The sequence below is a fragment of the Xyrauchen texanus genome, chromosome 13 (genome assembly GCF_025860055.1).
Source record: "Xyrauchen texanus isolate HMW12.3.18 chromosome 13, RBS_HiC_50CHRs, whole genome shotgun sequence".
Lineage (NCBI taxonomy): Eukaryota > Metazoa > Chordata > Actinopteri > Cypriniformes > Catostomidae > Xyrauchen > Xyrauchen texanus.
In genome coordinates, this window is record NC_068288.1 from 37,701,214 (window position 1) to 37,717,301 (window position 16,088).

General features: G+C 38.2%; 1 protein-coding gene across 5 annotated transcripts in view; it reads left to right on the forward strand.

Annotated features, from left to right (window-relative positions):
- LOC127653873 (neural cell adhesion molecule L1-like protein) overlaps positions 1 to 16,088 on the forward strand; it is a 143,404-nt gene that overhangs the window by 80,859 nt on the left and 46,457 nt on the right. For 3 of the 5 annotated variants that reach the window (XM_052140675.1, XM_052140674.1, XM_052140678.1), the window contains exons 2-11: positions 2,750 to 2,938; positions 3,861 to 3,878; positions 6,977 to 7,085; positions 10,145 to 10,335; positions 10,886 to 11,008; positions 11,584 to 11,754; positions 13,596 to 13,640; positions 14,002 to 14,113; positions 14,499 to 14,680; positions 15,237 to 15,368. In XM_052140675.1, the coding sequence (XP_051996635.1) occupies positions 2,839 to 2,938; positions 3,861 to 3,878; positions 6,977 to 7,085; positions 10,145 to 10,335; positions 10,886 to 11,008; positions 11,584 to 11,754; positions 13,596 to 13,640; positions 14,002 to 14,113; positions 14,499 to 14,680; positions 15,237 to 15,368 (1,183 nt within the window). In that variant the 5' untranslated portion in view covers positions 2,750 to 2,838. The remainder of the gene's footprint in view (positions 1 to 2,749; positions 2,939 to 3,860; positions 3,879 to 6,976; positions 7,086 to 10,144; positions 10,336 to 10,885; positions 11,009 to 11,583; positions 11,755 to 13,595; positions 13,641 to 14,001; positions 14,114 to 14,498; positions 14,681 to 15,236; positions 15,369 to 16,088) is intronic. The other 2 variants (XM_052140677.1, XM_052140676.1) reach the window with 2 other exon arrangements.

A 16,088-nucleotide genomic window follows, 5' to 3' on the forward strand; every position in this document is an offset into this window, starting at 1 on the left:
TCTCAAGTTCAGAGGTACGTTTGGCATCCCAAGAAGACCCCTTATGGGGTTACGACAGTAACCATGACGATTTTTCTATACAAATGAAACATTTGTCAAAAATATCACTACATTTTCTCAGGGTTACACCATATGACCAGAACATCATACAAAAATATGTTTTTTTTTTAAACTACACACTGTCTTGAGGGCTTCAATATGTCCACTCTGTTTTATGGGTTTATGGTCAACATAAACTACAAATGAGGGCGGCACGGTGGTGCAGCGGTTAGCACTGTCCACAGCAAGAAGGTCGTGGGTTCAAACCCTGGTTGCCCCGGCCTTTCTGTGTGGAGTTTGCATGTTCTCCCCGTGTCAGCGTGGGTTCTCTCTGGGTACTCCGGCTTCCTCCCACCATCCAAAAGACATGCAGGCTAGGTTAATTGGTGTCTCCAAAAAAATTGCCCTAGGTGTGGATGTGGAGGTGAGTGTGAGTGTATGTCTGTCTATGTGTGGCCCTGCAATGGACTGGCGACCTGTCCAGGGTGTCCCCCGCCTTTCGCCCAATGTTAGCTGGGATAGGCTCCAGCCCCCGCGACCCTGTACACAGGATAAGCGGTTGACGATGGATGGATGGATGGATAAACTACAAATGCATGTTGCCATTTTTTTAAGAAATAACAATAATAAGATTATTCTGAAGTAGTCATGCTAACATTTATTATTTTAAGAATTTCAGCTTTTAATGAGCCATTTTTATGGACACCACATGACATATTTGACTTTAAGCCACAGAAAAAATATAAATATGACTTTGAATTAAAAAATGTAAAATATGCTCAAGAGTTGTATTCAAGTAAATGTTTAGTGTGAATTGCATTTTTATGTATTTTTAGTTTAATAGATCTGGAAAAATGTCATCTCATTGACCCTTAAATATGGCCATAATATACACTTGTTACCCTCTGTTATTGTATTTTATGCTTCATTTTGTGAATAAAATCCATGTTATGATCAAGAAAGAAACAGACACACACATATTTGTTTCTACTCCAATAACCGAACTATAAGTGAAGTTTGGTTTATTTGAAGGATGCTTAAACAGTGGTGCAAAACATTGTTCTACACACAAAAGTGTTTTATGGGGAATACACTGAAAATTGTTTTAATTAAAAACATTTTCAGTGGCGTAAGTTTCTTGTGAACACTAAGAAGTCAACCCATCGTCGCTAAAATCCGACATACCTCTTTGCCTGTGTTTTCATAAAACTTGCACCTTTTTGCGGTGGATAGAGAGCTTATGCATTCATGGTTGACACATTGCATAACTAAAGCATTACACTGGCTGAATATTTCCAAACAGTAAGTGTAAAAATCTGATTGAGGGGATTTCACCTCTTGAAATCTGGCAACCCCAAACATGTCGAAATCTAATTCTGGTTGGCTAATCGTCAATATTTCTGTATAATATCAAATGTAGAGAATTAGATATTTTACTTGCATGATTAGTTCTATGTAATACATAACAGGAGCAGGACAAAATTGTTACGTATTGGAAGGAAGTTCAAGAGCTGGATCTAGGTGCGGCAAAACTGTATTTAATAAGATAAACAAAGTACAGATTAACGGTGTAAACACAGGAACAAAAGAAACATTTTGTATATATATATATATATGAGAGAGAGAGAGAGAGAGAGAGAGAGAGAGAGAGAGAGAGAGAGAGAGAGAGAGAGAGAGAGAGAGAGAGTATATATGTATATATATATAGATTACTGAAGATTAGAAGTGAAAATCAAGGCCATTATCACATATTTTTTATTTTTTTCCGGGTTGTAAGCAAAGTCCTGCAAACTTTCTTTTTAAGACATTTGGACCAGAAGATGGAGTGTTCATGTAACTCGCATGTTGATTTGAAACCGACAGGCTAGTTAACGCTTTTTTGTCTTCTGGTAGTTTTGGGTGACCCATATATATTATATATGATGTCTATGGGGTGACCAGTGGCTGCAAAATTTTGAATGACAAATCATGTTCTGCTATAAATGTGCACGGTCAGTCATAGACAACGGTGTGTCAGCTGTAACAGTTTCTCCCGGCAACGTCGTGGTAAGTTTGCATGCACGGGCAGCGGCTCTATGACCGGAGTCTAAATCATGACGAGCAAGCACTTTCTTACCGCTGCTGGCATACAGTAGCAAATCGTGCAGAAACAAGCCACGGGCTCTCTCAGTTTCTGACACCAACTGCCAAAAGGCTCGCCATCTCTACTATCTTCAATCACCGCCCAGCGCCATTTATTTTTGAGTCCTTCACCTATGGACATCATCCCCAGGCTTCATAAACTTATGTCAGCGTTAAATCAAACTGTGTTGCCAGGACCCGCCCTTCTCTGCTTCTGATAGGCTTGTAACGTTAGTTAGAGCTGCGTTCCTCTCATATGATTGGTAGGTGAAATAAATTGACTCGAAAATATTAAACCGCATGTGCAGGTTCCCAAATATAATTTTATTTGTTTTCCCCTCACGGCTGCACGCCGGAGATCCGCACGGTGCCGGAGTACTTTAAGCCCTGATATATATATATATATATATATATATATATATATATATATATATATATCTGTGGTGTTGTGGGCCAAACATAAGTATATGGTTGCTCAAAAGTTGTATGTGTGTTGTTTACTCACATGATTGTGTGTGGCAGTGATTTCTCATTGGCAGCTGTCATGTACACGGTGGTGGCAGTAAGATCTTTATTGTGTTTTTTGCAGGTGCCGAGACCTCTGCCTGTGTTGGAGTGAGATGCACTGACTCCTGGCATCCTGCAGTATTTCTGTAATCCTCCACTCAACTCCAAGTCATGCGGTTGTTATGGAAAATTGGAGTGACCCTCTTTTTGGGCTCCTGCCTTAATATTATTTGCATGTATCAAACGTATGCCCTGGACATTCCACTAGATGGTAAGTTGAATAAATTACTTCCTGTGCTATGTTGTATTACTATAGTATCCTTCTTGTTGCATGTCTTCTAAATGCCTTTATCCCTCTATTCTAAGGATGTGCAAATGTAAATATTTTAGTTGGGGAGATGTTTAATGTAAATGACTAGTCATTCTTAAAGTGATAAATCACCCAAAATGAAACTTCCTTGTCCACTACAGTCCAATCATAAACATTTATTATGTGGCATTCACATGGGATGCATTCTTACATTTAACAGCCGAAAAGAATGGATCAAGAATGCATGTGAGTATTTTTTTTTTAAATAATTGTTTTTAACTTTGCTCACTTCCTTATATAAAAAAAAATTATATTAATGCCACAACAAAAATAAAAAATAAAAAACGAGTCGTCAGTTGGTGTACTTCCAGTTGACCACCCTAACCCATCCATACTCTATTTACTGATAATGTTCTCAGGGCTGTTCTCAATTGTTTGCCAAGTGCACAATTTGGCCTTTTTTCCATGCTCTCAGAAAGAAGAGTGAGCACTCTGTTCTTACAACCATCTGTTTGAAACCGGGTATTTGTATGCAGGTTCACTCATGCTGAATGCAGGTAGCATTTATTGCTAGGGCTATGTATTTCACCGTTTCCATGGCAACCAGATATAAGTATATTTTGCTGCTGTTTAATTATTCACAATATGTCTTTAGGGCCTGAAAGATATCATGTGGGAATTAAATGCTGTACTTAATTTATTATGTTCTACTTTTTTATTGTAATATGAATGAATTGTGGAGCTGGATTTAATTGTGTTGACAATAAATTATTTGTTGCATTCCAGTCATATCTATTTTAAGCTTTCTGTTTTGATCAGATGAATTTAACAAATCCCTGTACATTTGTTTCTCTGTTTTTCCCTGCTGCGGTGGATTTGTTAGTTTTAGCACGCATGAACAGTAAGTTAATAAAGCCAAGCCATGCATAGAAGTAGTAACTTTCCATCCACCCATAAGGAGTGTTTAGTCACATGGTCATTGTTACATATTATCATTATCATCCATTAACAATCAATTTCTTATGGAAATCTTGCTCAAATGCAGCTCAAATGTGCTCTTTTGTTTGGGATAGTTACCACTGATACTGGTTCTGCTTTGGTGGCAGAATGAATTGTAAAGGTGATATTGTGGGGGCTGATTTTGGTCTTATATTTTAGACCAATTTATGTTTTGTTTTTTTTATGTACTTGCAAAAGGAAATAAAATGTATCAACATTACAATCTGTGCATGTAGGCTCACTTGGGGGAACGCATATTTGTGCAGCACCCGGAGCCAGCTGGCGCGTCTGTCCAGAGGGGGGCTCCCGTCAGGGAATACCAGAGCGGGCAGTGGGAGGATTATTGGGAAGCGAACAGGTCCATCTATGCTTTGCCGAATCGACTACAAATCAGCGGGTCTGCTGTGGCGTTGAGGCTACCTGGGATATGAGTAGCCCGCAACGACCTAAGCCACTGCTGACTCCAGAGCAGGAGATGGCGGGCGAGTTGCGATATGCGACGAGAGCGTACGCTTCCTTGGCAGTTTATATATGCTACTGTTGCTATGTTCAACCCGAGCGGCGTGACTGCCACTGAGGAAGCCATATGCCCCAGGAGCCTCTGAAAGTGTTTCAGTGGAACCGTTGTCCTCTGCCTGAATTACTTCAGGTAGTTCAGCACCGACTGCACGTGCTTGCTTGTGAGGCGCACTATCATTGAGACTAGCTCGAGTCTAACTCCATGCCGAGAAAAGAGATGCTCTGAACCTGAGCACTAAATAGATGTGCACACAAAGCAACTATCGAGATTGTGATAGAATCAGCAAGTCATCGAATTAGTTGAGTATGCGGATGCCCACTTCCCTTAATGGGGCAAGAGCTTTCTCTTCTAATTTCGTGAAGACGCGAGGGGCCAGGGACTGGCCAATGGGAAGGACCTTGTACTGATACACCTGGCCGTGGAAAGCAAACCGTAGGAAGGGTCTGTGTCAAGGTAGAACCGAGACGTGAAATTATGCGTCCTTCAAGTCTACTGCCACGAACCAATCTTGATGCCATGTCAAAATGTGTTTGTACGTCAGCGTCTTGAACGGGAGTCTGTGTAAGGCCTGGTTCAGAACAGGTCCAAGACCAAGACAGCGGCGAAAGCCCAGCCGGTTGAGGCGAAGCCCATGGGGTGTGGGATCTTGAACCGTGCCGGGGCAAGATGTGCTGGATGGCCTCCATATGCTTCTTCACCTCCAAGAACTGCTGTTGCCGGTGTCAATGGTGTCACAAAAATGTCTGATGGGCACGTTGAGAAAGCGGGCTTTGTCGGCGTCCCTCATCTCGACCAGATTCAGCCACAGGTGGCACTCCTGGACCAGCAAGGTGGACATCGCTTGCCCGAGTGCTTGTGCTTTGACCTTCGTCGAGGTCGGTCGCTGAGCGCAGCTCCTGCAGCACATCGGGATCAGGACTACACACGTTCCACAGTTCTTTGAGTGCCCTGGCCTGGTTTACATGTAGGCATGCAGAATGGAGGCGGCCTGTCCATCGGCACTACATCGCAACCAGCTTATCCACCTGAGGGACCTTCGTGTACCCATGGACCGCTCCGCCGTCGAGGGTAGTGAGAGCGGACAAACCTAGAAGTCTGTTTCAGGCAGCAAAAGGTTCCTTCCATGACCTCTTCCATTCGTCATGCACCTCCGGGAAGAAAGGGCTCTGCCTTAGACTGGGCAGGCTGATCCGAAGGTGGCAGACCTGTCGAGTCATCTGCGTCTGACATCGCCAGTAAGCTCTCCGCCCATTAAACTCCCCATATAGCATCCAGCGGCAGCTCATACCATGTGGGTAGAAGGCGCTGCATGGGGGGTGGCTAGAGTGGCTTTCCCCCGGAATAAGGAAAGCCACTACCGCAACGTTGCCATGGTCATATTCTCGCAATGAGAACTTGAACCATCCACAAATGCTGCCTCATTGTGATCGCTGCCCAGACAAGTGAGGCAGCGACCATGGCCGTCGGCAGCGGAGAGATAATGACCGCATCCAGGAATCACACAAAGACAGAAAGGCATCTTTGTAAAGACGCATCTTCAAAAATATGTTCAATGTGTGCTCTAATAGAGAAAATATTAGCAGGAATATACACTCTTTTAGCGCATATCCAACAGCATACGCTTCTAAAGAGGTGAATGCAACAGCAGTAGATTTCAGCTCGCTGATAGTACTGCTTGGCTCCGAAGAGAAAATCTGAGTGGAGTGGGCATTCCAGCTCCTTTTATACCAGTATGTCCGTGGGCGTGGCATGCAAATTCCACTCTGCAAATCTCATTGGCCTTTTCTCAAAGAATGGGAGGTGTTTGGGGCTCTCAAGAGCTACCCCTAGTGTCACTACATCGACACAATGTCAAGTGAGTGACAGAAGGGGAACCATGGTACTTCCACGAAAGCATAACAAATAAATAAATAATATGTTGATACTTTTTTACTAGCTAAAAAACAAAACAAAAACAAAACATTGACCTGGGAAAAAATAAAATACTGGTTTGAGGTTAATAGACTAGGATCAGTGATGATTTCAAACAACAGAGCCAACAAACCACTTCTGTTAATTTGTAACCCATCCCACCACTCCATTATGCATTTCCTCATGCATATCCAAATTTACTCTCAAGTTGTATTAGCCATTAGTTTTGTGTTCTAAACAACTAACAAAGTCTCATTGACATTATTTGACCAGGTAATTTGCCACTGCCTGATAACACCTTACCGATTACATAGTCTTTGGGCAACAGCTGAATCAATGATTCAATATGTAATTATGTTCACCAACAAATATTTTGTTTATCTTTTATTCTTGTATGTATTGATCAAAACAGTTGATCTTATTGTGGAAAATAATTACAATTGAACCAAAGCCTAAGGTGCAACAAGGCATCTCACATCACCATTTGCTGCATTCAACCTGCATGTTGTAAATCATCAATTCCTCAACAGTCTACTGAGTGCTTCCTTTGCGGTTGTTTCTTTATCTAGTGGAGCAGCTGCCCACAATTACAGAGCACTCTCCTGCCTCTCTGATTGCCTTTCCTTTCGAAGAGAGCTTCCCTGTGAAGTGTGAGGCTACTGGAAACCCTGTACCAGAGTGAGCAGTACACACACACATATGCACACACACATTGTTAAAGATAGAGATTTCCTTGTGAAAAGACCAGTATATAATATATATATATATATATATATATATATATATATATATATATATATATATATATATATATACATATATTCTCATATTAAAAGGAAGGTTCCAGGTTCAGTACAAGTAAAGCTCCATCGATATTATTTGTAGCATAATATTGATTACCATAGAAATTTATTTAGACTAGTCCCTCCTTTTCTTAAAAAAAGCTAAAATCTGGGTTACAGTGAGGCAACTACAATGGAAGTGAATGGGATAATTTTTTAAAAGTAATATACTCACGGTTTAAAAAGTTTAGCCACAAGACGTAAAAAATATATTAGTGTTAACATGATTTTTGTGTTATAAGGGTTAATGTACAGTCAGCCGGTCTGATTTGTGTTGGGGTACTGATCGACCTGTCAGGGTTTATTGTGCAATAGCAATGAACAATAACAATAACAATGCAATAACAATTTAAAGAAAATGAGGCACTAGTCAAAATAAATGTTTGTGGTAATCAATATTATGCTACAAATGCTGTCGATTGAGCTTAACTTGTAAGGGATAATGTACATTCAGCCAGTTGTTATCACACAATACACTTATCTTGTAATCAACCTGAAGATGTTTATTTTTTGATAACAACCAGCTGACTGTACATTATCCTGCTTATTACACAGCTACTATGCAAATAAATAAATACATGGACATAAAATATCCTAAATTTCTAAATGATCGGAAAAAAAAGACAATTTAAACAACTTTACAGCTAAAATAATACGTTGTACATTAATTTTAACAGATGCTTTATGCTTTTATAAAATTATAAGTTTCACATTTTTGCTTTTAAACCCTCCATGAATTGGCCCCCACTTCCTTTTAAGTGCCTCACTGTAAACTCAATTTTATTTGTATTTTTTTAAGGAAGGGACAAGTCTAAATATTTTTTATGGTAATCAACATTATGCCACAAATTCGGTAGATTTAGCTTTATTTGTACTGAACCCGGAATATTCCATTAAGCTGTTTTATGGCCTAAGACACCTTAATAATATTGTGCACAAGTTGTGTGAACCACCATTTACATTTCAATCTGATTGGTCAGCTGGCCCAATCTGATTGGTCACCCACTTAGAGCATGTGTCGGAAATGTAACGGCCCATACCATAAGACAGGCATGCAAATGTGTTACATAGTGGCATAGCTGTCATGGATGTATTGGCTGGATTGCTAGCTAGATAATTAGAAGCTCACAATACAGGTGAAACTCGAAAAATTTGAATATCGTGCAAAAGTTCATTAATTTCAGTAATTCAACTTAAAAGGTGAAACTAATATATTATATAGACTCATTACAAGCAAAGTAAGATATTTCAAGCCTTTATTTGATATAATTTTGATGATTATGGCTTACAGCTTATGAAAACCCAAAATTCAGAATCTCAGAAAATTTGAATATTACATGAAATCAATAAAAAATAGGATTTTAAATACAGAAATGTCGGCCCTCTGAAAAGTATAATCATGCATATGTACTCAGTACTTGGTTTGGGCCCCTTTTGCATTAATTACTGCCTCAATGCGGCGTGGCGTGGATGCTATCAGCCTGTGGCACTGCTGAGGTGTTATGGAAGAACAAGATGCTTCAATAGCGGCCTTCAGCTCTTCGGCATTGTTTGGTCTCATGTCTCTCATCTTTCTCTTGGCAATGCCCCATAGATTCTCTATGGGGTTCAGGTCAGGCGAGTTTGCTGGCCAATCAAGCACAGTAATACCATGGTCATTGAACCAGGTTTTGGTACTTTTGGCAGTGTGGGCAGGTGCCAAGTCCTGCTGGAAAATGAAGTCAGCATCTCCATAAAGCTTGTCTGCTGAAGGAAGCATGAAGTGCTCTAAAATGTCCCGGTAGACGGCTGCGTTGACTCTGGACATAATAAAGCACAGTGGACCAACACCAGCCGATGACATGGCTCCCCAAACCAACACAGACTGTGGAAACTTCACACTGGACTTCAAGCATCTTGGATTGTGTGCCTCTCCATTCTTCCTCCAGACTCTGGGACCTTGGTTTCCAAATGAGATGCAAAATTTGCTCTCATCAGAAAAGAGGACTTTGGACCACTGAGCAACAGACCAGTTCTTTTTTTTCTTTAGCCCAGGTAAGACGTTTGACATTTGAAGCCCATGTCCAGGACCCGTCTGTGTGTGATGGCTCTTGATGCAGTAACTCCAGCCTCAGTCCACTCCTTGTGAAGCTCCCCCACACATTTGAATGGCCTTTTCCTGATAATCCTCTCCAGGCTACGGTCATCCCTGCTGCTTGTGCACCTTTTTCTTCCACACTTTTCCCTTCCTCTTAACTTTCTATTAATGTGCTTTGATACAGCACTTTGAGAACATCCAACTTCTTTTGCAAGTTTTGAGTCTTTCCCTCCTTGTAGAGGGTGTCAATGATGGTTTTCTGCACAACTGTCAGGTCAGCAGTCTTCCCCATGATTGTGAATTCAACTGAACCAGACTGAGAGACCATTTAAAGGCTCAGGAACCCTTTGCAGGTGTTTTGGATTAATTAGCTGATTAGAGTGTGACACTTTGAGCCTACAATACTGAACCTTTTCACAATATTCTAATTTTCTGAGATTCTGAATTTGGGGTTTTCATAAGCTGTAAGCCATAATCATCAAAATTATATCAAATAAAGGCTTGAAATATCTTACTTTGCTTGTAATGAGTCTATATAATATATTAGTTTCACCTTTTAAGTTGAATTACTGAAATTAATGAACTTTTGCACGATATTCTAATTTTTCGAGTTTCACCTGTATATGCATAAACACCCCACTGGCTTATCAAAGCACATTTCAAAGCTTTAAAGGAGTATTTTATATTATTTTAAGCTGGAAATGTGAAAACCTGTTCACGGAAATCACTTTTGCATCCACATACTGTTTTCCTCACATTTCAAATGATGAATTAAATATGTTATGCCAACTAAGCACCAATTTTCCCTTTTTTTTCAGATTCAGGTGGACAAAGAACGGTCAAGACTTTGATTCCTATCAGGATCCCAGATTGATAACATCAGATGAGTCTGGAACCTTCGTCATTCCAAATAACGGGAATCTCACAGAATTCCAGGGAAATTACCGCTGCTTTGCGACTAACAAGTTAGGAACAGCCATGTCAGAGGAGATCGAATTTATTGTTCCCAGTGAGTTATGTGTAACTTTGCGCTGTATGCTCATAACGATTCTTTCCAAGTGATTTAGAGACTGCTATCCAACGGAATGACCGCTCTGGTCTTTAGTGAGATATTCATTTTACTTGCCTGCCACAAATTCACGGGAGCCCTGGAGCTCTTCTTTCCCTTTCATCTCAGAGATTGTATAGAGGACAAGGCCAGTGAAAAATTTGTTTTTTCCTCTCCGTCCATAATTTTTTGACATAACATTTCTCATTGTGCTCTGAAATACAGCACATCAATCTTCAAAGATGTAGCGATGGCAACGAGGCATCCATTACCAAACAAGGCCCCTTTTTCAATCACTCATTCAAATGACAGTACAGTATTACAGCAGTAGCAAAAGTATGCATTATGGGCAACTTTTTTCTTAATTTGGGAGTGTGGAGCAAATGATCTGTCCTCAGGAATGTTTGAATAAATCTGGCTTTTACTGCCACCTAATGGTAAATTAATTGCTAAATTGGTATTTGTAACATTGATTCATGCTTTCACTTGTTTTACTTGTTATGCTCTATAGATGTTCCGAAGTTCCCTAAAGAAATCATTGACCCTATTGAGGTTATAGAAGGTCAGTCAGTCATTCTGGAATGCAATCCACCTAAAGGAATCCCTCCACTGCAAATCTACTGGATGACAATAGGTGAGATAAAGTTAGATATTTTGGTAGAATTAGTTTCAGGCACACTCACAAACTTTCTACCAATACATAACAAGTCTGGCTACAAATTGACTATGGTTAAATCAACTTAAATAAATGTTAAAATATTTCTACGTATTATAAGACTTAAAGGGATAGTTCATACTAAAATGGAAATTAATTTATCATTTACACCCTCATGTTGCTCCACAACATGTTGCTCTTCCGTGGAACAGATGTCACGTAGACGTCTCAGTCACCATTCACTTCCATTTTAAGGAAAAAGATGCAATGAAAGTGAATGGTGACTGAGGCTAACATTCTGGCTAACACCTTTTGTGTTCCACACTGGAAAGAAAGTCATAACATTTTGGAACAATGTGAGGGTGAGTAAATAATGAAATAATTTTCATTTTTGGGGAACTAACCCGTTTATCTGTTACATTTATCTTTATTTATTATTATTTAAACTATTAATTTTAAGCATCTTAATATTCTCATTCTTAATGAGCTAAAACAGTTTTTATCTTCTTTAAATTGTCACTGACTGTATTGTCCATTTCTGTGAAACATCACAGGTCTAGAGCACATCGAGCAGGACGAGAGAGTATCAGTGGGTCTGAATGGGAATCTGTACTTCTCGAACGCCATTGAGACCGACAGTCGAAGAGACTTCTGCTGCTTTGCTGCCTTCCCACGCATACGGACCATCGTCCAGAAAAATCCCATGTCCGTCATTGTCAAAAGCAGTATGTAAAAATGCTAATTTTCAAGGTTTTTATTGTAATCAGAGTGTAAACATTTCAGTGAACGAGATCATTTCATGACAGCATCATCATAAATGAATACTTCACCCAAAAATGTTAATTATGCCATAATTTTCTAACCCTCATGTTGTTTCAAACCCAAGATTTTTTATGGAGAATATCCTAGGCGCTCTTTTCTATATTATGACAGTGAACGGGGATTGGATCTGTCAAGCTCAAAAATTACAATAAATAAATAAATAAAGCACTAAAATGTGGTCCATACAACTTGTTGCGATATTCCAAGTCTTCTAAAACCATATATTTTCTTAAGTAGCAGAACAAAGTCATTATTCACTGTTAGTTCTAATCCATTAGAATTTGTGTAGACTACAAAAATTTTACATTGAAACACCAAACACCATTCATTCTCATGAATCTTGTGACCAAACATAATTGACAACAAACCTAATGCATCACATATAATGCTGCCATTTGTTGTTTGAGAGCTATGGAAGAGGGAAACGTTTCAGTTAATAATAACTTAAATGTATATCCTTTATTTTTTGTCATATTAAAGGAATGTTCTGGGTTCAGTACAAGTATAGCTCATTCAACAAAATTTATAGCATAATTTTGATTACCATAGAAATGTATTTATACTAGTCCCTCCTTTTCTTTTAAAAAAAGCAAAAATCTGGGTTACAGTGAGGCAATTACAATGAAAGTGAATGGGGGCCAATTTTTAACAGTGATATACTCATTGTTTAAAAATGTAAGCCACAAGATGTAAACAATATGTGTGTTAACATGATTATAGTTATAAGGGTTAATGTACACTCAGGTCCGATTCGTGTTGGGGTACTGATCGACCTGTCTGGGTTTATTGTGCAATAGCAATTTAAAAAGAACAATAACAATGCGATAACAATTTCAAGAAAATGAGGCACTAGTGAAAATACATTTTGATGGTAATCAATATTAACTACAAATGCTGTCGAAGGAGCTTAACTTGTAAGGGATAATGTACATTCAGCCGATTGTTATCACACAATAAACCCTGACAGGGTGATCAGCATCCCGACACAAAACGAATGTATCTTGTAATCAACCTGAAGGGGTATATTTTGCGATAACAGCCAGCTGACTGTACATTATCCTGCTTATTACACAGCTACTAAGCAAATAAATAAATACATGGACAAAATTTATAAATGATAAAAAAGACAATTTAAACAACTTTACAGCTAAAATAATATGTTCACATTTTTGCTTTTAAAACCTCCAAAATTGGCCCCCACTACCTTTGTAAGTGCCTCACTGTAACCTTGATTTTAGTTTTTTATTTCAAGGAAGGGACAAGTCGAAATAATTTGTTTGTGGTAATCAACATTATGCCACAAATTATGTAGATTGAGCTTTACTTGTACTGAACCCGGAATATTCCTTTAAACTGTTGTATGGCATAAGAAAACATAGAATATTGTGCACAAGTTGTATGAACCACCATTAAGGCAACATTTTGGAGCTTGACAGCCCCAGTCCCCATTTACTTTAATTTTATGGAAAAAAACATCCAGTCTATTCTTTAAAAAGTCACCTTTTGTGTAAATGATGACATATCTTCTTTTTTGGGTGAACTTTTCTTTAAACAGATATCAAACAAACTGTTCCTGCACATCTTAAACATCTCTCCAGTGTTTCATGTAGTCAATCTCCAAGCACTTGCTTGCATGTCAAGCACTGCCTCTATTGACTTGCCATTGAATGTCATTTCCATATCTATTGTTTGGTTATTTTTGCATTGCCACACATTTTTATTTGTCTTCATCTCTTCATCCAAGACAAGTTAATGAAGGACTCAGGCTCTGGTAGCGGCAGAGGTTATGGTGAGTGACGTTTATTAGAGATGCTTTCATGAGCGCAGAGCAACTCTGTTTATTTTTAATTAGTGCTGATTAATTATCCCATCCATGTCACCATCATATTTGCTTAATCTTTAGCCTAGATTTGCAAATCACATATATATCAGAGTTTTCTTTAATCAACTGATGGGGTTAGAAGTGACAGAAGGAAAATAATTTATAGGTTCATCCATATTCTATATTGGATCGCATTTGTGAAAGCTTTTATATTATGAATGAAGCATCATCTGAAGCATGCCAGATACCTTAAACAACCACATACTTTTTGAATATGTATCATGCACTAGACATTTATCTGTTATATCATATTCTCCTTGCTATAAAGCAAACTCTCTCTTGGAGAGGAAGCCCAGTCTACTGATGCCCAAAGGAATGGAGTCGCACACATATTTGGTGAAAGGAGAAGATCTTCAGTTGGAATGTATTGCAGAGGGCTTGTAAGTGTCATTGTTAATTTTTACATTTTTTTATTCAGCTGACTTGCAATACAAATGAGTAGCATGGGATTAATGTCATATATACCAATTATAATGCTTGTGAAATATTCTACAATATACAACAGTATAATATACAGTAGCTCCAAAATGTATTTGGAAAATTTGGTGTAAGCCCACTTAAGTGTAAAGGGCATCACATTAGATATCAAACAAAGTGGCATCTGCAACTTTTTCTTAGAAATAGCCTTACTAACTTAATTTTTTTTCCCAATTGTTTAGCCATTTGTACCTACACATTTAACATAGGTAGCCATATATACTTGCATATCGATTAAGCTAACAACAGAAGTGTAACATGTCTATCTTTGGTCTTTCACCCCTTCAGTCCAACACCAAAAGTGGTGTGGTTGAAAATGGGCCAAAAGCTTCCAGAAAGGACCATAGTGGAGAGTCATGGAAAGTTGCTGACAATAGAGATGGTAAATGAAGAGGATGAGGGGAAATATATGTGCAAAGCCAAAAATCCCTATGGAGAAGTGGTGCATTACTTTCATGTTACAGTAGAAGGTGAGTCACATTATTCATCAAAGTGAGCTCAAACTATAACCACAATAAATGTGTCAGTGTTTTATAAATGGTTTCAATTTAATTTTGAGCAAAGGCCTTATGCTTCCATTTAAAGTGATACAACTCACTCTTTATGGTAAAACAGCTCCATCTTCTGTCCAGTGACAACAAATGATTGCAGTACTATAATGACCACTATAAGTGGTCAAATATTAATATATATTTATAATTTTTTTTGGATACATTACATCCTCTAATGATACAATGAGCATTCTCTGTCTATTGCTGTCAATTGTTTTTTTTTCTACCCTAATAAATTATTGTTCATAATTATAATAAAGTAGCTGTGATACTATCTTTTTTATTTTGTGTTTACCTATATATATTCAAAATTACTGCATATACTGTACACTGTTTATTTTTTCCTACATATAAAATATAAATTGTTGATATTTTTAAAATATGACAGAACGATGATGACATCACTTCCACACATACAATAACGTCCACAAGCTCAAATACATTTTAGTATGACCTGATTATATTCCATGTCTAGAACCTCCTGAGTGGGAGATAGAACCTCAAAGTCAGTTGGGTACGATTGGAGCTGATGTTGTGATCAAGTGTGTCGTGACGGGAAATCCTCAACCTAGTGTGACATGGAGAGTCAACGGCCGACCACTGAATGGTATACACTCTCATTCATTATGCCATATTACTGAAACATTCATTAATATCCATTAATAATAGAAAATTCTGGTATTAATGATTTTGCATGATGACTTCAGTTAAAATCCCTTCATAAAGTCCCTCAAAAAATTTAATAATGCTAAACAGATCTAACGTTTATGTACATTAATGTTAACATCCAATAGAAATTGAAAATTTCTGCAAAATTCAATTATTCGTTCAAACTGCCACAACAGCTGCTCAAACAGTCTTTTTTCAATCACACAAAATCTTTAGGTTTTATGTTACAACCCCAATTCCGCAAGAGTTGGGACAGTATGAACATTTTTAATAAAAACAAAAATTAGTGATTTGTAAATAATATTCACCCTTTGCTATATTGAAAACACTACAACTAAACATTATATGATGTTTCACCTTGTGAATTTATTTTTTTTATTTGAATGTACAGTAATTTCAAATCAGATGATTGCAACACACTCCAAAAAAGTTGGGACAGTCGAGTGTTTACTACTGTGAAACATCACCATTTATTCTAAGAACACTTATTAAAGGGTTAGTTCACCCAAAAAGGAAAATTATCCCATAATTTTCTCACCCCCAAGCCAAACACAATCAGAGTTATATTAAAAATATCCTGGCTCTTCCAAGCTTTATAATGGGACTGAATGGTACCTTCGATTTTGAAGCCCAAAATAGCGCATCCATCTATCATAAA